At 44.4% G+C, this 26310-nt stretch overlaps 1 protein-coding gene across 4 annotated transcripts in view; it reads left to right on the top strand.

Annotated features, from left to right (window-relative positions):
- Positions 1-24469, top strand: part of LOC110532411 (pleckstrin homology domain-containing family G member 4B) — a 29497-nt gene extending 5028 nt beyond the window's left edge. The window contains exons 2-25 of one of the 4 annotated variants that reach the window (XM_090184794.1): positions 2465-2585; positions 6991-7188; positions 7401-8841; positions 8930-9106; positions 9210-9333; positions 9424-9517; positions 11024-11110; positions 11242-11358; positions 14099-14197; positions 14297-14448; positions 14553-14691; positions 14782-14904; positions 15030-15224; positions 15924-16867; positions 17038-17287; positions 17399-17488; positions 17599-17817; positions 17975-18145; positions 18363-18540; positions 19185-19301; positions 19421-19651; positions 20016-20263; positions 20423-20480; positions 20579-24469. In XM_090184794.1, coding sequence (XP_090040920.1) covers positions 7728-8841; positions 8930-9106; positions 9210-9333; positions 9424-9517; positions 11024-11110; positions 11242-11358; positions 14099-14197; positions 14297-14448; positions 14553-14691; positions 14782-14904; positions 15030-15224; positions 15924-16867; positions 17038-17287; positions 17399-17488; positions 17599-17817; positions 17975-18145; positions 18363-18540; positions 19185-19301; positions 19421-19651; positions 20016-20263; positions 20423-20464 — 4911 coding nt within the window. In that variant the 5' untranslated portion in view covers positions 2465-2585; positions 6991-7188; positions 7401-7727 and the 3' untranslated portion in view covers positions 20465-20480; positions 20579-24469. Of the gene's footprint in view, positions 1-2464; positions 2586-6990; positions 7189-7400; positions 8842-8929; positions 9107-9209; positions 9334-9423; positions 9518-11023; positions 11111-11241; positions 11359-14098; positions 14198-14296; positions 14449-14552; positions 14692-14781; positions 14905-15029; positions 15225-15923; positions 16868-17037; positions 17288-17398; positions 17489-17598; positions 17818-17974; positions 18146-18362; positions 18541-19184; positions 19302-19393; positions 19652-20015; positions 20264-20422; positions 20481-20578 lie in introns of all 4 variants that reach the window. The other 3 variants (XM_021616295.3, XM_021616294.3, XM_021616293.3) reach the window with 3 other exon arrangements.
- The last annotated feature ends 1841 nt before the right edge of the window (positions 24470-26310 follow it).

The raw sequence follows: 26310 nt of genomic DNA, 5'->3' as shown, positions 1-26310 counted from the left end.
CTTCCCTATAAGCGTGCTGAAAGTCTGTGGTCAATTTGTTTACTGTATAATAGCATTGTATCTGGTCAAACACAATTTAAAAAAAAACTTTACTAAGGGTTGGTAACAGGCTGATTGGTCGGCTATTTGAGCCAGTAAAGGGGGCTTTACTATTCTTAGGTAGCGGAATGATTTTTGCTTCCCTCCAGGCCTGAGGGCACACACTTTCTAGTAAGCTTAAATGCAAAAAAAATAATAACAATAAATTAAAAAGGCAAATAGGAGTGGCAATATCGTCCGCTATTATTCTCAGTAATGATAAGCCAAGATAGTAGCTACTAAACAATTGGATACCACGAAATTGGGGAGGAAAAGGGGGGTAACAATTCAACAAACAAAAAAACACAAAAAAAAAGTTGTCAGGTGTTTTGTCATTATTGATAGACAACAATCATTTTTTCACCTCGTCTACACTCACTTTACAGAATTCAAAATTAAAATGTTTGTCTTTCATAATTTGGTCAAATATACTTGATATGTAGTGTCAGCATTTGTTGCTGGCAGTCATGCCTAAGTTTGCTAATCATGCCAATTAAGAAACAATTAAGTAGTTATATCAATATCAGTCGGTTTTGTGATGAATGAGCCATCTGATTCAATTAATGATAAAGCTGAGTTTGCCTTTTTTCCCAAAATGTAATTGAAGGTGCTCCAAAGCTTGTTACTATCATTCTTTGTCTTTTATCTTTGTTTCATAGTTTAGTTTCTTCTTCTTTTTATTCAGTTCAGTCACATGATTTCTCTGTATGTTTGCCAATCAGTTGTGCAGCCAGACTTATTTGCCATTTATTTTGCCTTATCCCTCTTAACCAACCAATTTTTCAATTCCTCATCAATCCACGGGGAGTTTTTACAGTCATTTTCTTAATGGGTGCATGCTTATTAGTAACTGGGATAAGCAATTTCATAATTGTGTCAAGTGCAACATCTGACTGCTCCTCATTACACACCATCAACAAATATTATTTACATCAACAACATAGGAATCACTACAAACCGTATTGTATGACCTCTTATACACTATATTAGAACCAGCTTTGGAGCTTTGGTTTTCCTAGATATGGCTACTATATTGTGATCGCTACATCCGATGGATCTGGATACTGCTTTCAAGCACATTGATATAGCATTAGTAAATATGTGATCAATACATGTTGATGATTTCATTCCTGTGCTGTTTGTAACTACCCTGGTAGGTTGACTGATAACCTGAACCAGGTTGCAGGCACTGGTTACTGTTTGAAGCTTTTTCTTGAGTATGAATGTCATACGTTACAAGCAAGTGATTAATTTCATGAACCTTGTTTCTTAAGCTACATATGTTAACGTGGGCAATTTTTTGCACTTTTCTGGGATGCTTGTTTGTTTTCATTGCTTTACTGGGAAGCTTAGTAGATATTGTCATGTTATTTATGTTAGTGCAGGGTGATCTGCACACAGTGGACTACCTACTAGGGCACACAGCCTCAGTGCTAACAGCATAAATCTGGTTCATAGGCACATGATTGCTGCATACAATAGCTGTAGGATCAGCAGAGGCATGCAGGGCAGTTAGAGGGACATAAGTTACATGTACATTTGCTAAAGCGTTATGATGACTCAGCGACACAATGGTAGGGATTAACTGAGCTGGGCTTGGGTCATTGATAAGTCATTGTCTCAACACAGCCTTATAAGGCTCTGAAAGGATCCAGGAACCCAAATGATTTGGGTGGATCCCATCCTCCTTATAAAACGTGTTGTTTCCAAAAGGTATCAAAATTGTCAACAAAAGTTACACCTATTGAGCTTCAATAATCACGTAGCCAGTTGTGAAGAAGAAACCTGCTAAAGTGTTCAATGCCACAATTCAGAGAGGGTATAGGGCCAGATATGATGGCTATTTTATTAGTGTCTAGCAGAGAGTCAATCAGCTCTTTGATATCCAGTTTCAACTGCTCAGAGCTGCCCTTCATAATGTCATTAAAACCCACATAGACTATGATAGAATCAATGTCCATGTCCTGACGTAGTACATTCTGGAGCAGCTTAGTAATGTAATTTACTCCAGCTCCAGGATAGGACATTGTTTTTGCACCAGGAACAGTCACATTCCTTACCATGGAGCTGCCCAAAATCAGGGCTGGCAAGAAAGACGAGGAAATCTGCCCACTCCCATGCTTCACAGGATTCTGAGAACCCTTTAAGGACAGACAAGAGGCAGGATAACTTGAGTCCGTTGTTCCCGGCACCTGGTGCAGGACTCCGACAGATGGAGAAGCCTCGCTCGATCCAGAGCAGGGACAGAAGGTTGCCGACGTCGATTTTGAAATCGTAAGGGAAGGAGTAGGAGTAAGCCGTGCGACCACAGACACAGGTACCCCCAGCGACCAATGTGCAGGAAGATCAGGGCGGTGAAACTATTTGTTGTTTGTATCCACTCCAGGCCTCTCTTGCTGTGTTCCTTCGACTCCGCTATTGGATGGGGGAAGAGAGGCAGGAGATGCCTCCCCTGGCGAACGAACTCTGGGCAACACCGGCCAGCCTGATAACAACAAACGACAAAGGTTAGGTTTTTCTCCTTTCCAACATAGACTAGTAGATGGAGTAATAACGGAGAGCTTTAAAGGAAGTAGGCTAGTCAGCCAGACAAGGTCCAAAGGGATCATTCTGATCACGACCTGATATGCCCAGACTCTCCCTCCATCTCCACACCGGAGCTGGGATGCACTGAGTTCTGTGGAATGGTCTGTGGAATCATCACAGTGGTATTTCTCCATTCAAGGTGCATCTTCTTTGATGCACCTTATGTCTAAACTTCTTTACAGTGAAATTATCTTGATTGGTGATCTCAACTGGTGTTGGTTAAAGCCGGTGTCTGGTGAATGAAAAATGTTTTGTAATTCTATGAATCTTACCCAGTTGATTAACTCAACTATTCTGCGGTTGGTGTTTTTTGTAATGATTTAAGTGACCATTGTGCTGTTGTTGCTGTTAGAAATAATAATGTTCCAAAGACAAACCCACGTTTTATTCGTAAGAGAAATTTGAAGTGTTTTAATTAGCAGGCTTTTTTTGTTTCATGATTTGTTTTATTTTGACTGGGGCAAGATTGAGCTTATCCCTAATGTGTTTTTTTCCAAATAGTTAACAAACATGCCCTATTCTGCAGGTTCAGGGTTAAAGGGCGGTATAATCCATGGTTTTCTTCTGAGCTGTCTTGTATTATTCACGACTGTAATCTAGCCTGGACTAAAGCAAGGAAATAATGTTCTGATAGTGATTGGCTTATTTTTTGGCAGTTGCTAAATAAGTGTTATTTTCTTCTCAGGAAGGCCAAGTCTGAATATTTTATGTCTGTTACCACTGATAACCTGAATGACCCTAGAAAGATTTGGAAGGCTATTAAGTCTATGTCTGGTAACAGTAATGTTCATGAATTATCGTCATGTGTTTTGAAGGACTCTGTTGCTGTATATGACAAAACCGAAATGCTGAATTGTTTCAATGAGCACTTTGTATCGTCTGTTAGGCTGTTTGATTCAGTGTTCTCTGTCTCTGTACAACCCTGTGTGGATGAACCAGTGAGAGCTGGTCAAACTTTTAGCTTTTTGACATTCTCAGTGCAGGTGGTACATAAAGCCCTGAAATCCTTAGATCAGAGAAAGCCTTCAGGTCCTGATCTTTTGGATCCCTGCTTTTTAAATCTGGCAGCTGATTTCATAGATGAACCACTGACATATTTGTTCAAACTAACCCTGGAATGTAATGAAATTCCAAAAATCTGGAAATCAGCATTTGTGCTAACACTTTTAAAAGGGGGAGATCCAACTCTTTTAAATAATTATAGGCCAATCTCAAAGCTATCACTCCTGGTGAAAATACTTGAACCCCTTGTGAGTGAACAGCTAAAAGAGTTTTTATTTACTAACTCTATTTTATGAATGTACCAATCGGGCTTCAGGAAGAAGCATAGCACAATTACAGCAGCCATGAAGGTTTTAAATTATATCACTGAAGCCCTTGACAAAAAACAGCAGTCTCACTTTTTATTGATCTCTCTAAGGCTTTTGATACAGGAGATCATGCTATACTAAGGCAGAGATTGCCGAGTGTAGGTCTTTCAGAGCATGCAGTTGCATGGTTTGCTAACTATCTGTCTGATAGAACTCAGTGCACTCAATTTGATGGGCTTATGTCTGTTAAATTGTCTGTCTTTAATGGTGTGCCCCAAGGCTCTGTACTTGGTCCTCTCTTATTCACTATTTATATAAATGATTTAGACAAAAATGTCCAAAATGCGCAACTTCATTTTTATGCTGATGATACTGTTATTTACTGTTGTGCCTCGTCTCTTACAAAAGCTTTCCAGAACTTGCAAACTGCTTTTGATACTGTTCAACATACCTTGTGTCAATTGAAGCTTATCCTCAATACTGACAAAACAAAACTAATGGTGTTTTCTAAAGCAAGAAATAGACCTCTGAACCTTTCACCTATTACTACCTGTCAGGGCAAGGAGATTGAGGTTGTAACCTCTTATAAATATCTTGTAATTTTAATTGGTGACGGCCTCTCTTTTAAATTGCATATTCAACAACTTACAAAAAAATTGAAGCTGAAATTGGGATTTTATTTTAGGAATAAGGCCTGTTTTTCTTTTGAAACCAGAAGGAGGCTAGTATCAGCTACATTTATGCCTTTACTTGACTATGGGGATATTTTATATATGAATGCTTTCGCTCAGTGTTTGAGATCAATTGACACTCTTTACCATGGCACTTTGAGATTTATTTTAAACTGCAAAACCCTTACGCACCACTGCATTTTGTATACCCGGGTTGGCTGGCCTTCTCTAGTCACTCGTAGGCTCAGGCACGGGTATACTTTCATTTACAAAGCCATTTTGGGTTTACTACCTTTTTATTTTGGCATTTTTATTGTTCAGAAATGCGGTGGGTACTCTCTTCGTTCGCTGGACTTTATCCTGCTAACTGTTCCAAATGTCCGAACGGAATTTGGTAAAAGGGCTTTTATGTACTCTGCGCCATCGTCTTGGAACTCCTTACAAAATACTTTTAAACTGGAAGAACTTGTCCCGATTAGTATTTTAAATCACTGATGAATGATCTTGAGACTGATTCCCTGACCTGTCAATGTTTTTAATTAGCTGTTTTTGATTTTGTTATACTCTTGTGAATTCTATGGTTTTTACTAGCATACTTTTAGTTTTTCATGTTGTTTGTCTGTAATTTTTGTAATGACTTGGTGCTGCCTATCTTGGCCAGGACGCTCTTGAAAAATAGATTTTAAATCTCAATGAGCCCTTCCTAGTTAAATAAAGGTTAAATAAAAAATAAAAACAAATAAAAAACAATGAGTCACTATGAGCAAGTAGGCAACATATTTTCCCATTGAATCAAATCAAATCAAATCAAATTGTATTTGTCACATACACATGGTTAGCAGATGTTAATGCGAGTGTAGCGAAATGCTTGTGCTTCTAGTTCCGACAATGCAGTAATAACAAGTACTCTAACTAACAATTCCAAAACTACTGTCTTGTACACAGTGTAAGGGGATAAAGAATATGTACATAAGGATATATGAATAAGTGATGGTACAGAGCAGCATAGGCAAGATACAGCAGATGGTATTGAGTACAGTATGTACAAATGAGATGAGTATGTAAACAGTGGCATAGTTTAAAGTGGCTAGTGATACATGTATTACATAAGGATACAGTCGATGATATAGAGTACAGTATATACGTACGCATATGAGATGAATAATGTAGGGTAAGTAACATTATATAAGGTAGCATTGTTTAAAGTGGCTAGTGATATATTTACATCATTTCCCATCAATTCCCATTATTAAAGTGGCTGGAGTTGAGTCAGTGTCAGTGTGTTGGCAGCAGCCACTCAGTGTTAGTGATGGCTGTTTAACAGTCTGATGGCCTTGAGATAGAAGCTGTTTTTCAGTCTCTCGGTCCCAGCTTTGATGCACCTGTACTGACCTCGCCTTCTGGATGATAGCGGGGTGAACAGGCAGTGGCTCGGGTGGTTGATGTCCTTGATGATCTTTATGGCCTTCCTGTGACATCGGGTGGTGTAGGTGAAGGAAAATGTGTATTGTTGATAAAAATGGCTTCATAACTCTATTGTGTAAATGTATTCTAATTCACAATCTGTTGAAATATAATTGAACAATAAAGAGGGTGGTGTCTAGTAACATTTGCCAGTCATAATATCCCTACAATTATATTGAAATCAGTCTACGTAGCTTGGCAAGGCATGGTAACCACATTGCACCAGGGACCATAAGAACCATGTTTCCTCCTACAGAGACTCTCCATTGAGACAAGAAACATCCACATATACATTTACCTCCCACAGCAGATGCATGGCTTTCACAAAGCTAAATTAAGCAGGGCCTAAAAGTGGTTGATGGGCCACCATGGAGGTCAGAGAGAATGTGAAACCATAAACCAGGCCTCTCCTCTAGCAGAGACCCCCAGTCTGTTTATGGATGCTTGGTATCTGCCGAAATGCTGCTTATGCTGCTCAAATATCTCATGTGATACTGTAGCCACCCTGACATCCACAGCAACTTTGTCCTTGTCAACGTCTCTGGTGAATGGTTATGGATTGTTCTGTGTGAAGGAAGAAGGAAAAAGGTCTGAGGTCTTACTGGAATCATACTAAGGGATGCCAGGAACAAAGGATAGCAGACAATGGTGTTTGTGTGTTTTATGACCTTCAATTAAGCTTTTCTTTAAAGGGATGCAGAACTGCTTTTAGATGTTCAAAATTCGATATGTGATACAAATGTACCGCAGCCTATGTATGTGAAAAACAACTCCTGTCTGTTCCTAATCTTTATCTCCATCTTTTCTTAGGCCAAAAAAAAACGTTTGAATATTTTAACTTATGTTTGTGCTGACCTCAGGCCTGTCTCTTATGTTAATAGAACCCTGAGTCTCTGGACAGGTCCATCCAGAACACCCTCTCAGACCTCTACCCTCCCTTCGAGGCCACAGCCCCCACTGTCCTGAGCCAGCTCTTCCAGGTCATAGAGGAACGTTACCAAGGAGACGCACTCAAGTGTCTGCTGGACTTCCTCATTACAGCCAAACACATCCTTGAGAGTGTTCAGCAGGCTGCCTGTGTGAGTCAACAGCCTCCGAGTTATACACATCAACACAGATGCTATACAAAAAATATATAACAGTTCACCATACACATTATATACAGGCATTTAGGCTCAAATAAAGACCACCTACACAAAACAAAGTTACCTCAATTACAAAGCTTGCAAAGTCATGCTAAGAGTAAAGACAAATGAAATGGTAAAGAAATGTCTGTCATTTTTCCTGTCAGGCCCAGTACTCTGATGTGGTGTTCCGCTGTGAGGGCTGGCCTCTGTGTCTGCATGAGAAGGTGGTGATCCAGCTTGCCTCCATCAACCCCCTATTGCTGCGCCCAGGGGACTTCTACCTGCAGGTGACACCCTTTTCTGAACAGTCCGCCCGCATTGTGGTCCGGAGCCTGCTGGGGGAGGAGGAGGGACAGGGTCGGGAGGTAGAGGAGACACCCATCCCTGAGACCTCCTACCCCTGCATCTTCACTGAGGACTGGCTGGGGGAGCTCAACCATGGCCGCCATGGCACCCTTCTCAGCCACTGTATCCTCTCCACAGACCAGGGCATGGTGAAGGTGCCATGGGCACAGGTGGCTCTACCTGAGTTTGTGGATAAACCCAGAACTATGGCCTTGTCATCTCCTAACCCTGCTGCTACTCAACAGGAGAAAGTGGCAAGGCCAGTGCCCTCGTTAGAGCTGCCTCCCCCTGCCTCTGGGTACTCTGTGGAGACTAGGATCTCTCCTGCTAAACATGGCATTGCGGTGTCGCTGTGTCTGGTGGACAGTAACTGCTCCAGGCTGGTTAAGGTGGATCAGGATAGGCCTGTGGCTAAGCCCATCGGCTGGGTGTCTCCCAACACATGGGACAGCCGCAGCAACAACACCTCTGAAGTTGAGGGGGAATACATAGACTTGGTGGAGTTCACTAAGCAGAAAGAAGCGTTGCTCAGTGGGGCTCACAGTCACACACACCCCAGAGCACCCATATTTAGGCCTGTTACCCTCAACAGGCCTGGTGTTCCTTCGGCTCCAGCCCTGCCCCCGCCCCCGGCCTTGGCTCCTGCCCCCCACCGGCCCCTCAGGGAACCGTTACACTGTGGCCGGACCGTCCGATTCCCCGAAGACCCCCCCTGCACCCCTTGCATGAGGAGGAGAATGGGCCAGGTGTCCAAAGCACAGGAGATCAGGTGCCGGTACAGAGAGTCTTACCATTCAGCACTGCAGAACCCTGTTACCTTTGAGCGAGACAATAAACTGAATACACTGGCGGTTCTGGAGGAGGCTAGTCTATGTGAGGGGAGACTGGGACCAGAGGGTAAAGAATCATGTCCTGGTCCCTCCCAGCAGTGCTACTATCCAGACCCAGGTCACCATAACCAGACTCCCCCTGTTAGCACGGTTCCCTGTTGGAAGTCTGGAGAAAGTAACACTATATCCAGTGGAATTTTACAAGGCCTGAATGACACCATAGAGGATGATGGGAGATGTCCCTCCTCTCTGTCGACCACTATTGTGGACATATCAGAGAAGTGTGAAGTTGTGATACAAGGAAGAAAAAGTAGGGACATTGACTTCAATACAAAGATGATTCCCAGCTTACATGTAGTGAAATGTAAAAACACGACAGCTTTTGGACTGGTTTCCCCAAAGATGAACAGGCGGAGACTGCCCAACCAAGGTAAGAGGTCTACAGAATGGCATGTTGTTGTTATTCTGTAGTATATTAAATATATCACATACCTCTGTATGATCCCTCTTTCCTAAAGATGTCTCCCAGGCTGGCCAACCCTTCATACCCGTTACAAACGGACACCAGACCCCTCCAATTGAAATTACCCAGCAGCCCCTGGGTCACTATGCTGTGCCCAGTTCTAAGGTCCTGTTACCAGCCTCAGCAGAACACAGCACTCACCATCTCCAGATGGGAGTCGCATGTCTAACTGGTATGGAAAACCCCCTTACATGGTTTGCCATAGAGACAGAGGTGTATGATATCTGTCCAGGGAAAGTGTATCAGATCCTCATGTTCCCCTCTCGCATATTCAGGTGGCAGAGACAGGACAGGTCGGTTGGTGGTTGAGGTGCACGGAGACAAGGAAGGATGGAGATCTCCTTTCGTGTCAAGTCTGGAACTCAGCAAACTTCTGCTCTACCTCCACTCTGTAATCAAGTATGTATGATACCCCCTGGGCTGGTCCCTCTCTTATGTAGCCATTGGATTGTATTCTTAATTCATTGTTTTCATCTTCATAATTTATAGGCGAGAACTAAGAGAACTTGGAATGACACTAGTTATTGATGCTCGGAAGACTCCACCTCCACCACAGTTCAATAAGGCCTTGTTGGTGGTTCAGGTAAGAAGACTTGGCATCTTCCTTGTCATTTTGGAATCATCACTACACAACATCAACACAAGAGGGTAGCAACTATCTAAAGAAGTATTCCCTTGTAATGTCGAGATCACAATTTATTTATCTCAGTTGTTATGTCGAGATCACAAGATAATGAAAAGTACCACGCATCATCCATTCATTTGTTCAGATGCACAATAACCACTTCATCAAGGAGCCTTGTGGCTGCATTGATCGCAATGCACTCCTGGGGTATGTCTCCCAGGCTCCGTGCTGGCCCCCAAGACCACAGCCAATTGCATGAAAGGAACAACACAGCTAAATTGGCTAGTCTGGTGAGCTAGCTAGTTAGCTAGGTAGTCTTGTTAGCTAGCTAGCATGTTATCTATGCTGGTTGTTAGCTTGCATAACAGATATGTTTAAAATTATAAGAGACACTTGTTTTGTGGATAATATTTACATTTACTGTGGGTGAGCTCCATTCAAGACAGGCTGATCAGATTCAATTTCAGCCTCTAAGGCTGAAAAGTCAGGATGCTGCGTTGTAGGCTGTTTTATAATTAAGGCTCCTTGCAGGCAGATTAACTGTCTAAATGCTTTATAGGCAGATGCATGTAATCCAGAATGGGTGAGCTCAATTCCTGGCAGGTTGATCAGATTCAATAGTTGCCCCAGAGGCTGATCAATCATAATTGTGCCTTTGCTGACAGATTCCAAGGCTGAAATTATCAGCCTCTGAGGCTGAAATTTAATCTGATCAACCTGTCAGGAATGGATACAGCCACTCTGTAAATGTAAATATAATCCATAAAACATTAAGTGTCACTTACAATTATACACATACTGTATGAGTTATGCAAGCCAACAACCAGAATAGTTAACAAGCTAGTCTAGCTAACAGAACTCCCTAGCTAACTAGCTAGCTCGTACTCAGTCACTCATTCACTCACAAGTCTAGCCAAGTTAGCTGTGTTGTTGCTTGGGGGTGGCAAACAGGCTTTGCCTGCCAGACATCGTTCAGGGGTTAAACGCCTCAGGTAAGGTAAGGGACATTTAACTTGCTAACATTCTAAGTTATACACTGATAATGAGCGCCAAACACAAATGAAAGTGTGATGTTAGCATGAAATGTACCATCCCTTAGTGTAGCAATCAATATAAACGTATGCGCTGATCCACCATGGGCTCTGCTGCCTCAGCCATACTGTCAATCTGTCATCAATACATCCACAATATGTCCACTCCTATTTTGCTATGTCGTGATCATGAGAAAATTATTGTGATCTCGACAAAATAACTTTCGTTATGTAGTGATCATGAGATAAATAAATTGTGATCTTGACATAATGAGGTAATTATTTTATTCCTACCCGGACTCTGGACTTTTCCCTCTGTTTATTCTTGTCTTTACTCCCCAGATTGTGCTCAGTTTTACCTGCAGTTATAGGCTACTGTATTTACTCATACCTATTTATTACTGTGAGGTCTCCTATTTGGATTATGTTACAGGAGCAGATTCCCCATGCAATACACAGTGTCTTAATCCTAGTGGAGAAGGAGAGCTGCCATCGCACAGAGAAATGTCCTAGACTACAGGTCAGATCTGAATCAAGGGTTTCCTCTAATGATTTCCATCAAGCTTAGAATTTTAGAAATAGTTAATGCATTCATTCTGGGTGGCTTGCTCTCTGATGTCACTGACTGTGCCATTCTCTATCTATAAGTAGATTGCTGTGGTGACCTCACTGAAGGGGTTGCACAAGCTGGTGGAGGGGAGTCAGCTGACCTCAGGCCTAGAGGGTACCCTTCCCTACAACCACATTGACTGGCTGCAGCTCCATCAGGTAGGCCCCTAGAGGACACCATGTCCTAAAGCCACCAGGACTGGCTGCAGCTCCATCATGTAGGCCCCTAGAGGACACCCTGTCCTAAATCCACCAGGATTGGCTGCAGCTCCATCATGTAGGCCCCTAGAGGACACCCTGTCCTAAAGCCACCAGGACTGGCTGCAGCTCCATCATGTAGGCCCCTAGAGGACACCCTGTCCTAAAGCCACTAGGACTTGCTGCAGCTCCATCATGTAGGCCCCTAGAGGACACCCTGTCCTAAATCCACCAGGACTGGCTGCAGCTCCATCATGTAGACCCCTAGAGGACACCCTGTCCTAAAGCCACTAGGACTGGCTGCAGCTCCATCATGTAGGCCCCTAGAGGGCACCCTGTCCTAAAGCTACCAGGACTGGCTGCAGCTCCATCATGTAGGCCCCTAGAGGGCACCCTGTCCTAAAGCTACCAGGACCGGCTGCAGATCCATCAGGTAGGCCCCTAGAGGACACCCTGTCCTAAATCCACCAGGACTGGCTGCAGCTCCATCATGTAGACCCCTAGAGGACACCCTGTCCTAAAGCCACTAGGACTGGCTGTAGCTCCATCATGTAGGCCCCTAGAGGACACCCTGTCCTAAAGCCACAAGGACTGGCTGCAGCTCCATCATGTAGGCCCCTAGAGGACACCCTGTCCTAAAGCTACCAGGACTGGCTGCAGCTCCATCATGTAGGCCCCTAGAGGGCACCCTGTCCTAAAGCTACCAGGACTGGCTGCAGCTCCATCATGTAGGCCCCTAGAGGACACCCTGTCCTAAATCCACCAGGACTGGCTGCAGCTCCATCATGTAGACCCCTAGAGGACACCCTGTCCTAAAGCCACTAGGACTGGCTGTAGCTCCATCATGTAGGCCCCTAGAGGACACCCTGTCCTAAAGCCACTAGGACTGACTGCAGCTCCATCATGTAAGCCCCTAGAGGACACCCTGTCCTAAAGCTACCAGGACTGGCTGTAGCTCCATCATGTAGGCCCCTAGAGGACACCCTGTCCTAAATCCACTAGGAATGGCTGCAGCTCCATCATGTAGGCCCCTATAGAGCACCCTGTCCTAAAGCTACCAGGATTGGCTGCAGCTCCATCATGTAGGCCCCTAGAGGACACCCTGTCCTAAAGCCACTAGGACTGGCTGCAGCTCCATCATGTAGGCCCCTAGAGGACACCCTGTCCTAAAGCCACTAGGACTTGCTGCAGCTCCATCATGTAGGCCCCTAGAGGACACCCTGTCCTAAATCCACTAGGACTGGCTGCAGCTCCATCATGTAGGCCCCTAGAGGACACCCTGTCCTAAAGCCACTAGGACTGGCTGCAGCTCCATCATGTAGACCCCTAGAGGACACCCTGTCCTAAATCCACCAGGACTGGCTGCAGCTCCATCATGTAGACCCCTAGAGGACACCCTGTCCTAAAGCCACTAGGACTGGCTGTAGCTCCATCATGTAGGCCCCTAGAGGACACCCTGTCCTAAAGCCACTAGGACTGGCTGCAGCTCCATCATGTAGGCCCCTAGAGGACACCCTGTCCTAAAGCTACCAGGACTGGCTGTAGCTCCATCATGTAGGCCCCTATATAGCACCCTGTCCTAAAGCTACCAGGACTGGCTGCAGCTCCATCATGTAGGCCCCTAGAGGACACCCTGTCCTAAAGCCACTAGGACTGGCTGCAGCTCCATCATGTAGGCCCCTAGAGGGCACCCTGTCCTAAAGCTACCAGGACTGGCTGCAGCTCCATCATGTAGGCCCCTAGAGGGCACCCTGTCCTAAAGCCACCAGGACTGGCTGCAGCTCCATCAGGTAGGCCCCTATAGGACACCCTGTCCTAAATCCACCAGGACTGGCTGCAGCGCCATCATGTAGACCCCTAGAGGACACCCTGTCCTAAAGCCACTAGGACTGGCTGTAGCTCCATCATGTAGGCCCCTAGAGGACACCCTGTCCTAAAGCCACTAGGACTGGCTGCAGCTCCATCATGTAGGCCCCTAGAGGACACCCTGTCCTAAAGCTACCAGGACTGGCTGTAGCTCCATCATGTAGGCCCCTAGAGGACACCCTGTCCTAAATCCACTAGGACTGGCTGCAGCTCCATCATGTAGGCCCCTATAGAGCACCCTGTCCTAAAGCCACTAGGACTGGCTGCAGCTCCATCATGTAGGCCCCTAGAGGGCACCCTGTCCTAAAGCTACCAGGACTGGCTGCAACTCCATCATGTAGGCCCCTAGAGGGCACCCTGTCCTAAAGCTACCAGGACTGGCTGCAGCTCCATCAGGTAGGCCCCTAGAGGACACCCTGTCCTAAAGCCACTAGGACTGGCTCCATCAGGTAGGACAGTCAGAGCATCAAAGCAACCTCAGACTAGGTTCTGTTTGCTCCTAGCAGAACTCGTCTAGGCTTTAGCGCACGACTGTGATTGCATACTCCCTTAGAGACCTTCCCTTGAAAAATGACCAGTTGATCAATCACCGACAAAGGGGGCTGATAGGTTATAAATTTGACTAAAGTATACTTCGCCTACCAAACGTCAACTTGCCTTGAGAAAGTAAATTGTGTGCGCCGAAGAGCAACAAAAAAACCACCAAAACGAACAAAACTGGCACAACATTTAGTCACGGTTCGACTGGATATTATGCCACGGCCTTTTAACAGACACTACAGACCTCTTGTTTGTTCTGCTTTGACGTCTGATGTTCAGAACATTTATCTTTCAGAAACTTCATCCCTTTATGTCAGATCTCCAGGAGGCCTCAGGTTTGCTACTAACAGCCATCAGGAAACTAGAGGAAGGCCGCAAGATTGACACAGTGCAGGTATTGGATTTAACCTTGACGACACTGTATTATTGAAAACATGTTGGAATGGACTAGGGGTTCTTATTATCCCCAAACCCTTCTCTCCCTGTGTGGCAGGATGTACAGAGGTGTATTCTAGAACAGAGAACTCTGATGAAGGATGTTCTGGAGGACAGAAAGTTGGTCGTTTTGCAAAGGGAGGGGGGAGCCATGCTGGCTAGACTGAGAAGGGAGAGTGACCTCAGATACTCTCACTGTGAGGATTACAGGTATACTACCTCTCACTGTTTATTATGAGCAGGATAATTGTGGGCCTTCTTCAAAGGATGCTTATCAATGTGTTATTCCCTTGACCTATGACCGCTTTGTGCAGTGATGCAGTGGATTCTGTGACCTGCATGTACAACGATGTAGAGGAGCAGGCCCATGTGCTGGTGCACAGATCCAACATGTCCCTGGAGCACCTTGAATACCTGCTCCAACTCAGAGAAATGGAGGGCCATTTCTCTAAGGTACATTCAGAGGCTCCTCATATGGTATACATACTTTATATCCATTAGGTAAACACTTAGGATATTTAGTAAGCCTCCTCCCTTCTGTAGATCAGGGAATGGTTTGATGCAGAAGGGGAACGGCGGTTGTTGGAGGCAGAATCCGTGGAGGACTCTAGAAAAAGAGTGGAGCAGACTCTCCTTAGTTTCAGTGCATTCCTCACTAAAGCCAATGTAAGTCAGTCTATCTCCACTCACCCAATGACGCAAAGTGGTGACACTGTTTCATGCAGAAATGGAAGTGCCCATGAAAGTCCATGTTTCAATTGAATCACATATTTACTGTAACTGTCCATTAGGAGCAGAAGCACACGGCTATGGCCCTGGTGATGGAGGCAGAGAAGATCCAGGGCCCATCCCCATACCCTGAGACTGAGGTGTTCAGGACCATGGTCTGCACCTTCAAATCTGGCCTGGCTGACTTCCTCTCCCGGGCAGAGAGGTGCTGTAGTGAGCTGGAGACTATGGTCACTGTGTGCAACTTCTGTGAGCAGGTTGGTGTCTATTCTGAAAACTGGATTGGTTGTTGTTCCACGTTGTTTAGTAAACATTTCAGTCAACTCTGTTGTCTCTTTCAAGGTTTTTGAATAGGCTGAGGCTGCGGATCTGACATTTCTGGACCTGAATTTTGGCCACATGAAAGAAAAATGTGACCATTTGATCTCAATTATCCTAAAATCTTATAAGAAATTAGGTGGTGTTTTTGTCTTACAGTAGCAAGGTTATGCTATTATATTCGGTCCTGCTATGTAGAATACTATCATTGTGTGATCTTGCAGACGTTGATTCAGCTTTGATCTAACTTAAAGGGATACTTCTGGAGGCCCCTTGTCTATTACCCCAGAGTCAGATGAACTCGCGGATACCATTTTTATGTCTCTGCTTGCAGTTTGAAGGAAGTTGCTAACTAGCTCTTGTACAATTGCTGGACACAGGGGAAAAAAAACATGTTATCTACAAGTTCATCTCACTCTGGGAAGTAGATAAATGGGCTCATTGCCAAAATCACAAAGGTTCCCTTTAAACAAGCACCATTCACCAGAGTAGCCTGTTCTCTACGAGTAGAGCAGAGACTGTGCGTAAAGTAGAGAATCACACAGACACTTCGGTAACTTTAGCTGTCGGGAAGAAAGTTCCAGAAAAGTCGGATCCACAGCCACTCCATTTGGATAAGTATTTTGCCTTTCTTCCAGGCTACTGAGCTGGCCAAAGACTGCAGACAATACCTGGACCAGGTTGTCAGACGCCCAGAGACGGATGATGTCTCTACACTCCAGATGTACCAGGAGAGCTTTGTCCAGTTCTCCCCAGAGCTCTTCCAGGAGGTGAAGGGCCAGGCGTGTGCTCTGAGGGGCTCCAGGGGCATGCGGGTGTGGAACGTAGCGTGGCTAAAGTGTCAGGAGGTTAGGCAGCAGCTAGAGGAGAGACTACAGAATGTGGAGAGGGCCTTGCGGAACACAGGCCCCTGGCATGAACAACTTAGAGCTGGTGAGGATGAGGCCTTGGTTCATACAGTGACTCATCATGATGGAGCTCTGGTACTGCCCAGACCTGGTCCACCACACTGGTACAATCCCCCATCAGGCTCTATGATGGGAAGGTATCACGGGGCCTTGGAGAGCAGGAACAACTCTGTGACCTGCTGTAATATAAACTTCAAGCCTGAGAATAACAGACCTTATAAACGGTCAAAGACCACCACAATGCCAGCCTCTCCCCATATCAGATCCATTAGGAGAGCGGAGAGAGAGCCCAGTGGGAGAGAGGCCTGCCGAGGGAGGAGCACAGAGGCCGCCACCCTTGCCAACTTGCACACAGTGGGCTGTGAGTGGTTCCCGTGGCAACGCGGGGGCCTGGGCCGGTCCATGAGCGAGGACTCGTGTGCGACCGCCACGTCCAGTCAGTCTGAGTCTTGCGTCCAGACGCCTTCCTGCTCCCACGGGAAACCCTCCTGTCGGATCCTGCAGGCCGCTCAGAAGTTCCAGATCTCACGGCATGGCAGCTTCTGCTCAGAGGAATCCTGTAGTGTCCGAGAGGGGACAGAGAGGACCTCTTCAAGGAATACTAGCCCATCAGTGAGGAGGTGTGAGGGAACAACATCATTGGCAAGTTCAGAGGAGAAGGCTGGCAATATTATGTGAGTTCCTAATGGAGCAAGACCTTCACCTTAGATTGACTCAATGTGTTTTTACTTTTGCTCCATCTACTCTAAGCTTGCACTATCTTGACAAAGGTACATTTCAATGATTCATTTTCTATTATTTCCAGAGGACTGAAAATGTGTGTTTGGTGTAACTTTATCTGTAGAAAGCTGCAGCGGATCATGGCGGAGCTACTGTTAACAGAGAGGGAGTATGTGCGCTCCCTGGGTTACATCCTGACTCATTACCTCCCCCTGCTGGAGAGGCCTGACGTGCCACAAGACCTGCGGGGCAAACGTGGAGTCATCTTTGGGAACCTGGAAAAGCTGTATGACTTCCACGGCCATTTCTTCCTCAGAGAGCTGGATGCCTGTCAGACAGAGCCTTTACAAGTGGCTCGCTGCTTCCTGAGACACGTGAGTTACATGTCTGTGTCCTATAACTCTGTTGTTTAGCTGAATTTGCTACTGAAGTTGAATACATTTAATATTCCTGTTGTGACTGTAAACTCTTCCTCCTATATGTAGAGAGACAGTTTAGGCCTCTATGCTCTCTACAGCAAGAACAAGCCTCAATCGGATGCCTTAATCCTTCACCATCGCCCTGACATCTTCAAGGTGAGGTACTCCCATCAATGCTCAATGTCAAAGATCAATGCTCACTTCGTATCAATGCTCTCGCCATCCCTACTGTGACCAATCCTCTGTCTCCTCTCCTTCCACCCCAGAGGAAGCAGCAGGAGCTGGGGGATCATATGGACCTGTCCTCCTACCTGCTGAGGCCCATCCAGAGGATCAGTAAGTACAGCCTGCTTCTGCAGGACATGCTGGGGATGTGTGGGCCTCAGAGAGACAGGGAAGAGCTCCAGGCTGCAGCCGAAGTGGTTCGCTTCCAGATGCGTCATGGCAACGACCTCCTCACCATGGACGCCATCCAGGACTGTGACGTAAGTTTACCATTCAAATCATCACAACCTCCAAAATGTGTCACTTAAATGTGGGCATATAAGTGGGAAATGATCACCCATTATTGAATGAACAGTATGAAGGATTTTCAGGAATAAACATGGATGTATTTGTCTCCACTCCTCCCTCCGCCACCAGGTGAATCTGAAGGAGCAGGGCCAGCTGATTCGCCAGGATGAGTTCATCGTGTTCTTCAGAAAGAAGAAATGCTCCCGCCGTATTTTCCTCTTCCAGGATCTCATCCTCTTCAGCAAGACCAAGAAGACCAATGTGGGCAATGATGTGTACATCTACAAACAGTCTTTCAAGGTGTGTATACCATATTATAAAAAATTTAAAAACGAACATAAGACCCAATTTACAGAATGGATTTTGCAGCATTGTAATTATTGTTCAACAAAAATAATGCTATCTTAACTGCCTTTATGTTTGCTATACAAAGACCAAGTCATCCAGCCCTTATGTTGACATTGGTAACAGCAAGCATTCTTTATTTAGTATTTATTTCACTTCTGTTTCTGTCTAGACATCTGATATCGGGATGACACATAACTCTGGAGAGAGTGGTTTCTGTTTTGAGATCTGGTTCCGGCGGAGGAAGTTCCAGGACACGTACACTCTGAAGGCTGACAGGGCGGAGGTGAAAAGGGCCTGGACCAGAGACCTGGAGCAGATCCTCTGGGAACAAGCTGCCTACAGCAGAGGTGAATCCTCATTTTTGGGGGGGGAACTCAGTCTGGCTTTCAACTTAATCTTGAAAGTTGTAATAGTAGAATCACAAGGTGCTATTTCTAAATTGGGTCGTGCATCATCAGTTCCTCTTGTCATGTTAGTCATTACATACCTTAGAGAGATATTTATAACTTGTTATAAATGTCCAGATCAACTAGCCCATGTCAGCTAATGTTCTGTAGCTAGGTTTTTTAGCCCATCGATTTTCTTGTAATGTTTGAGTCACTCAAATATCACACGAATAAACATTAGACATGGAAAAATGTATAGAAGTGCAAGAAAATGTGCTTAAAACTGCACTATTTTCTCTGCACACCATGACAGAATGTGTAGAATTGCAGGAAATAAGCTTTAAACCTACAAATTTTTCTCTCCGCCTACAAGAGGGGTGTGAACAGTGTGTCATGAACAGTGATTGTGTCCATAGAAATAGATGTGGTGCCACGTTGGGGATTTTCCCCAATGCTGGAATGGGAGCCCGAGTGAAAAGATTTGGGAACCCCTGTGGGGGTGCAATTGTGAAGAAATGCTATATCAGACATTAAATACATCCAATTGATGTTTTGGTTGAGTAAGTTTGAGCATTAAGACTGGTGTTGTGTTTGGTGTGTTGTAGAACTGAGGATACAGGAGAGAGTGTTCATGGGCACGGGGAGGAACCCTTTCATGGACATACAGCCTAACGAGGCAGCCATCTGTGACAGTGCCACCAACTGTGTCCTGCTAGGAAGAGGTAACAAGTCCACAGCCAAGTCCCATACCCAGGAACTGACAACACAAACGTGTAATGTACTCACTGACTGAATTGTCTCTTTGCTTTGTCAGCTCCTGTGCCGTCTTTTCCACAAACAGATCTTGAATGTCTCCGGCCCAACTCCATTGGTTCAGGCAGTAGTGCCTCTACCTCCTGCAGCCACTCATCTTCCTCCTCTGGACGAGGTTCTTTACCTCCTGTAGGTTACCCTGGTAACCAGATACAAGGTGGGGAAACCAATCACATTGTCTATTCCTCCCCGGAGACTGTGACTGAAGATGACCCCAATAACCATCACAATCACCAGAAACAAAACCTTCATCTTCTCAGTGAGTTTTCTTGTTCTTTCATTAGGGCCCTGTGTTTTGGCTAATCGTGCCAAATTACCTGAATTTTAACCTTTGCTTTAAGTCTTTTCTAGAAATGAGAATTAGACCAAAGTAAGTAAGTAATTGTCTGAGGATGGTGCTGGACCATCTGACATAAAAAGAAAGGGGACAGTGATGAAAAATCTTTAAATAAAAGGTTGAAATCCAGGTAATGTGACATGATTAACCAAAACACAGGGCCCTATGCATGGTGCATGACTGCAGACTAACACAAACAGACATACAGAACATGACACTTGATATGTGCAAGCATGTGACTAAACATGGGTGATGCCATATCTACTTACCTTTCTGTTGATTCCAGTGGACAGCATGGAGTCGTCAGGTGAGAGTGGCAGTGTGTTCAGCAGCTCGGAGTGCAGCTGCCTCTCTGCCATTGGTGGAGAGGTGGAGGACTCGTCATCTGTCCTGTCCCAGAGCTCCCAGTCCCGTGTCACCCAGAGAACAGCAGCACCCAATCTCAGGAAGAACAGCTCCCCTGCTACGATCAGGAAGAAGCCCTCCATTGCTCCCAAACCACCAGTGCTAGCTGCTCCTCAGAGTCTGCAAAAGGTGTGGTTAAATGATGTAATCATGCCAGTAATTGGACCTAATAGTAAACCTTCATAATAATTACACTGTACATTTTCAAATGGATCATTTTAGTTACATATTTTATATAAAATCTCTATAATGATCAAAGAAAACTTACAGCCAATAATTTCTTCACAGGGCAAAAAAATGGTTGCTATAGGAAAATCAACAGAAGTTTAACCAGTGGATTTAATGGGTGAGTTGAGACCAAATACAGTACTTTTTATTACCATACAAGGTGCATACATGTGCAATGTAGTTGTTTAACATATTATGGGATTGATTTCCTTCTAGATGGTTCATCCTGTGGATCTCTGAGCAGTGATGATGGAGAGCAATACGGCTGACAGTCAATTAAAAACTATGATAACAGACTGAATGGACCCCTAGTTGACAGGCACTGAAGAGAAAGTGACTTTTTGTCTTTGAAGTACTAATGTATCTGGAATATTCTAGCTGAAATATCATGAAAAGGAACACATGATGTATTGTGGTCAGTTTTTAAAGTGCTTATGGACAACATAATAATACTTCTTAAGCAACCACTTCTTTATCAGATACTGCTTTAACTGAATGGCTATTGTTTTGCTGTCATTGGTTCATAGAACATACTTTTTTTGTCTTTGTAACACTAGTAGTATTTCAGCTGTTAACTTTTACAAGGGATTTCTTTGGAATTTACACATCATTCTCACCATGTCATGTTGACTCTCTTGATGACCCCATATTGATGACCCCATCTCTTGATGACCCCATATTCCCATGAAATGTCAAATATGGGTTAATGTTTTTTTCTTCAAATTACACACATTTAACACTGTTTATAATGTACCGGTACACATGTCAAACTCAAACAACTGACTATAGAAACAGTTGTTCCCATCAGTATTCTCTGCAGGCTCAGGACAACTTGTCAGTGGCACTCTGACATAATTTCCTGCCCAGATGTATAGATAAATTAGGGATCAACTATTGATGTCCAGGTGGGATAGCAGAGGAGCAGCAAGTTACTTAATAATTTTTTCCCATTTTTCCCCAGCTTTGTACTGTATTGCTGTGAAAAATGTCTGGAAAGGGAGAAAACCACTAAATTGGAATAATTTAAGGGGTCCATCTGGCATTTTCCACTCATCAGAAACCAGTGTCTTCAGATTTCTCCAGTTGTTCTAATAGTCAACATATTAATTTACAATATTCATTACAAACCATGTATATTATTGAGATCTTTCTTTTCTGTGAAAACTGAATGAGCAATTTTGCTTAGGGCTAGGTTCTATAAGAACTGCGGTAAACAACATCTGCATAGCGGTTGTTTTGGTGATGCTGTTTTTGGGGGGGGGGGGGGGGGGGGGGCCTTCATGATGAGTTCAGATTTTTGTGGCCCCCACCCCCATCAAAGTTGCCCATCCCTGTTCTAGGCTATTGTCTACACTTCAAACAGGCTATAAATACCCCCATTCAAATGAACATTGATAGCGCCTACACTTTCTATCGCCGTTTTGAACACACGAGCAGCCGTTCTCCAATTTGTCAACTCATACTGCAGTTACGGCCAACGCAGGTTAACTCTTGATCTGATTGAATCACAGTCTATCTTTTTAACATGTCAATATGGTGAGACTTTCTTTGAAACCACTGTCATCAATGTTAGTTTTGTTCATTGTCCACACTTTTGGGGTTATATTTTGTTTTTTATATAAAACCCAATGTATATAATTCTCACAGAAAAGCTATTTATTATAGGATCAGTGCCATTTTTGTAGAGAATTTTGTACTTTTTCCTGTATTTCTCCAGCAGCTGGTTTGAACATCAACTCACACTGATGTTGTGCAATCAGAAGAAATGGGAACAACCTCCTTCAATGGAATGTGAATCCTGACACAGAGGTCACAGGCCATGACTAAACATTGTGACCTGACTGACCAAGCGTAGCCCTTTTGGTCAGCACATAGCCATCGGTTAAGCATCAGATAACATTGTTGTGTAGGTCACCCTGTTGAACTGAACGCTCCTCTACCATAGCCCCCCTCCGCTGTCCTGAACAGTTTGTGTCACAAATGGATTACATACAATATCAGTAAACAAATTACTCATTGAGATATTCTTTATTTACATTTGGGTAGTCAGTTAATTATAACCTCTGTGTTTATTCATGCATGTGACATAAAACAATAAAAGGTTAATGAATTTTTTAAAAGTTAGTTATTCTTTTTGGGAAGTTTAAAAACAAGTTGTTGTAAAGTATATGCAGACCTGCATGCAGGTGTGAAGTTTAGATGTGAGTCTTTAAGATTTGAGATTCTTCAAAGTAGCCACCCTTTGCCTTGACGACAGCTTTGCACACTCTTGGCATTCTCTCACCCATCTCCACCGGGAATGCTTTTCCAACAGTCTTGAAGGAGTTGCCACATATGCTGAGCACTTGTTGGCTGCTTTTCCTTCACTCTGCGGTCCAACTCATCCCAAACCATCTCAATTGAATTGAGGTCGGGTAATTGTGGAGGCCAGGTCATCTGATGCAGCACTCTATCACTTTCCTTCTTGGTCAAATGGCCCATACACAGCCTGGATGTGTGTTGGGTCATTGTCCTGTTGAAAAACAAATGATAGTCCCACTAAGCGCAAACCAGATGGGATGGCGTATTGCTGCAGAATGCTGTAGAAGCCATGCTGGTTGACTGTGCCTTGAATTCTAAATAAATCACAGACAGTGTCACCAGCAAAGCACCCCCACACCATCAGACCTAATCAATGCTTCACGGTGGGAACCACACATGCGGAGATCATCCGTTCACCTACTCTGCGTCTCACAAAGACACGGCGTTTGGAACAAAAAATCTCCAATTTGGATTCATCAGACCAAAGGACAGATTTCCACCGGTCTAATGTTCATTGCTCATGTTTCTTGGCCCAAGCAAGTCTCTTCTTCTTATTGGTGTCCCTTAGTAGTGTTTTCTTTGCAGCAAATCGACAATGAAGGCCTGATTCACGCAGTCTCCTCTGAACTGTTGATATTGAAATGTGTCTGTTACTTGAACTCTGTGAAGCATTTATTTGGGCTGTAATTTCTGAGGCTGGTAACTCTAATGAACATATCCTCTGCAGCAGAGGTAACTCTGGGTCTTCCTTTCCTGAGGCGTTCCTCATGAGAGACAGTTTCATCTTAGAGCTTGATGGTTTTTTGACTGCACTTGTAGAAATGTTCACGTCTTAAAGTAATGATGGACTGTCGTTTCTCTTTTCTTATTTGAGCATTTCTTGCCATAATGTGAAATTCCACAAATGAACTTTTAACAAGGCACACCTGTTAATTGAAATGCATTCCAGGTGACTACCTCGTGAAGCTGGTTGCGAGAAGGTCAAGAGTGTGAAAAGCTGTCATTAAGAGAAAGGGTGGCTACTTTGAAGAATATCAAATATATTTTGATTTCTTTGACACTTTTTTGGTTACTACATGATTCCATATATGTTATTTTAAAGTTTTGATGTCTTCTACAATGTAGAAAATAGTGAAAACAAAGAAAAACGCTTGAACGAGTAGGTGTGTCCAAACTTTTGACTGGTATTGTATAGTAAGTGGTATAGCTTTACAATACAAACTTACGTTTCACTATGGCATCTTTATGTGATGAAAACCATTTGAACCATGTTGAGGAAGGAACTAACGTGACCAAAAAAAGCTTCAAGGAGGACGTGGCTTGACAGACAAAATGGTCATATTACAAATACTACAAGTATCCCTGGAGTAACATTGAAGCGAGGATATCATCAAGCACACTCTCTAGACCAGTAACACCAGACATTATTTAAACTATTGGATCAAGGTACAGACTTACTGCCACGCTCTGATCTGTTTCACTTGTCCTTGTGCTTGTCTCCACCCCTTCCAGGTGTCGCTCATCATCCCCGGTGCATTTATCCCTGTGTTTTCTGTCTCTCTGCCAGTTTGTCTTGTTTGCCAAGTCAACCAGCGTTTATCTCCTAGCTCCTGTTTTTCCCAGAAGCACGTTTTTCCTAGGCCTCCTGGTTTAGACCCTTGCCTGTCCTGGCCATTCTTCCTGCCCTGACCTCGAGATTGTCTAATGCCCTGTACTGTTTGGACTCTGACCTGGTTTATGGACTCTCGCTTGTACCCGACCTGCCTTTTGCCTACTCCTGGTGTTATAATAAATATTGGAGTTCAACCATCTGCCTCCTGTGTCTGCATATGGGTCTCGCCTTGTGTCCTTATACTTACAGTAGATAAAAACGTACTATGGTTCTACAAAGAAATGTCTGGTGTTTACTGATGAAAACACTCCAGGGTTGACACGTTAGTTGACAGGTTGTTAAACAATTGATGACTTATTTTGCAATGAAACACCATCAGCAGAAAAGAAAATGTACATTTTGGAAGTTGTTGCAGATGAAAATTGATGTCACTTGTTTAATCCACTTCAAATCAGTGTAGATGAAGGGGAGGAGACAGGTTAAAGAAGGATTTTAAGCCTTGAGCCAATTGAAACATGGATTGTGTATGTGTGCCGGTCAGAGGGTGAATGGCCAAGACAAAAGATTGAAGTGCCTTTGAACGAGGTATGGTAGTAGGGGCCAGGCGCACCGGTTTGAGTGTGTCAAGAACTGCAACGCTGCTGGGTTTTTCATGCTCAACAGTTCCCTGTGTATATCAAGGATGGGGGGGGGGGGGGGGTGCAACTCTATATTAGGAAGGTGTCCCTAATGTACATTACTACTTAAGAAAATGGTCTTCATACGATTGAAATGTTTTTTATTTGGCTTCTTTCACAGCCTTGGATATAGAACAATGCATTTCGAGAGTAAAATCAGCATGACTGCTCACCACACCGAACAGAATGGGTTTGACCAACTGATAGTGAGAAGAGGCCTGCCATTCACCATCACTTTGCACCTAAAATCTGGGAGTCACTTCCAAGCAGGCGTCAGCACCTTCAGGTTCATAGCAGAGACAAGTACAGTACTGTGGACACAATATGAAGACCTCATTAGTCGGGGAATCCTTGCTTGAACATTCAGTATTTAGACAGCAAGACTGTAGATATGACTTTACAGGTATGTACTTTTAGGTGTCTCCTTTCTGCATACGGTCCACTGATATGTCCTGAACACATCTGTCCTGTGTATCTTTCTACAGGGCTGTTGCTGAGAGATGAGTTAGGCACCAAGGCTACCTTCAGCCTGACTGACTCTGCATCAAAGACAGGCTGGAGTGCATTCGCTACTACTCCCTCTGGGAATGTCATCTCAGTATCTGTGTCCTCTCCTCCTGATGTCCCCATTGGACTGTACTTCTTGACTTTGGACCAGGGCCAGAAAGTCAAACTGTGGGAGTTTGTACTGCTGTTCAATCCATGGTGTGCCAGTAAATCATATTATTTTCAATCCCTGGTGTGCCTGTAAATCACAATATTTTGTTACAAAGTGCTATACAGAAACCCAGCCTAAAACCCCAAACAGCAAGCAATGCAGGTGTAGAAGCACGGTGGCTAGGAAAAACTCCCTAGAAAGGCAGGAACCTAGGAAGAAACCTAGAGAGGAACCAGGTTCTGAGGGGTGGCCAGTCCTCTTCTGGCTGTGCCGGATGGAGATTATAACAGATTATAACAGTACATGACCAAATGTTCATAGATGACCAACAGGGTCAAATAATAATAATCACAGTGGCTGTACTGTAGAAGGTGCAAAAGGTCAGCACCTCAGGAGTAAATGTCAGCAGGTGCGGTAGAGAGAGAGAGTCGAAAAGCAGGTCTGGTACAGGTAGCACTTCCGGTGAACAGGTCAGTGTTCCATAGCTGCAGGCAGAACAGTTGAAACTGGAGCAGCAGCATGACCAGGTGGAGTGGGGACAGCAAGGAGTCAGGTAGTCCTGAGGTAGCCCTGAGGTAGTACTGAGTAGTCCGAGGCATGGTCCTAGGGCTCAGGTTCTACGAGATAAGAGAGAAAGAGATAGAGATAAAGAGAGGAAGAGAATTAGAGGGAGCATACTTCAATTCACACAGAAGATAAG

Source organism: Oncorhynchus mykiss, chromosome 9 (assembly GCF_057628025.1).
Source record: "Oncorhynchus mykiss isolate SJ-2025 chromosome 9, ASM5762802v1, whole genome shotgun sequence".
NCBI lineage: Eukaryota > Metazoa > Chordata > Actinopteri > Salmoniformes > Salmonidae > Oncorhynchus > Oncorhynchus mykiss.
The sequence above is the reverse complement of the archived record's forward strand: the minus strand, read 5'-3'. Positions and strand labels throughout refer to the sequence as shown.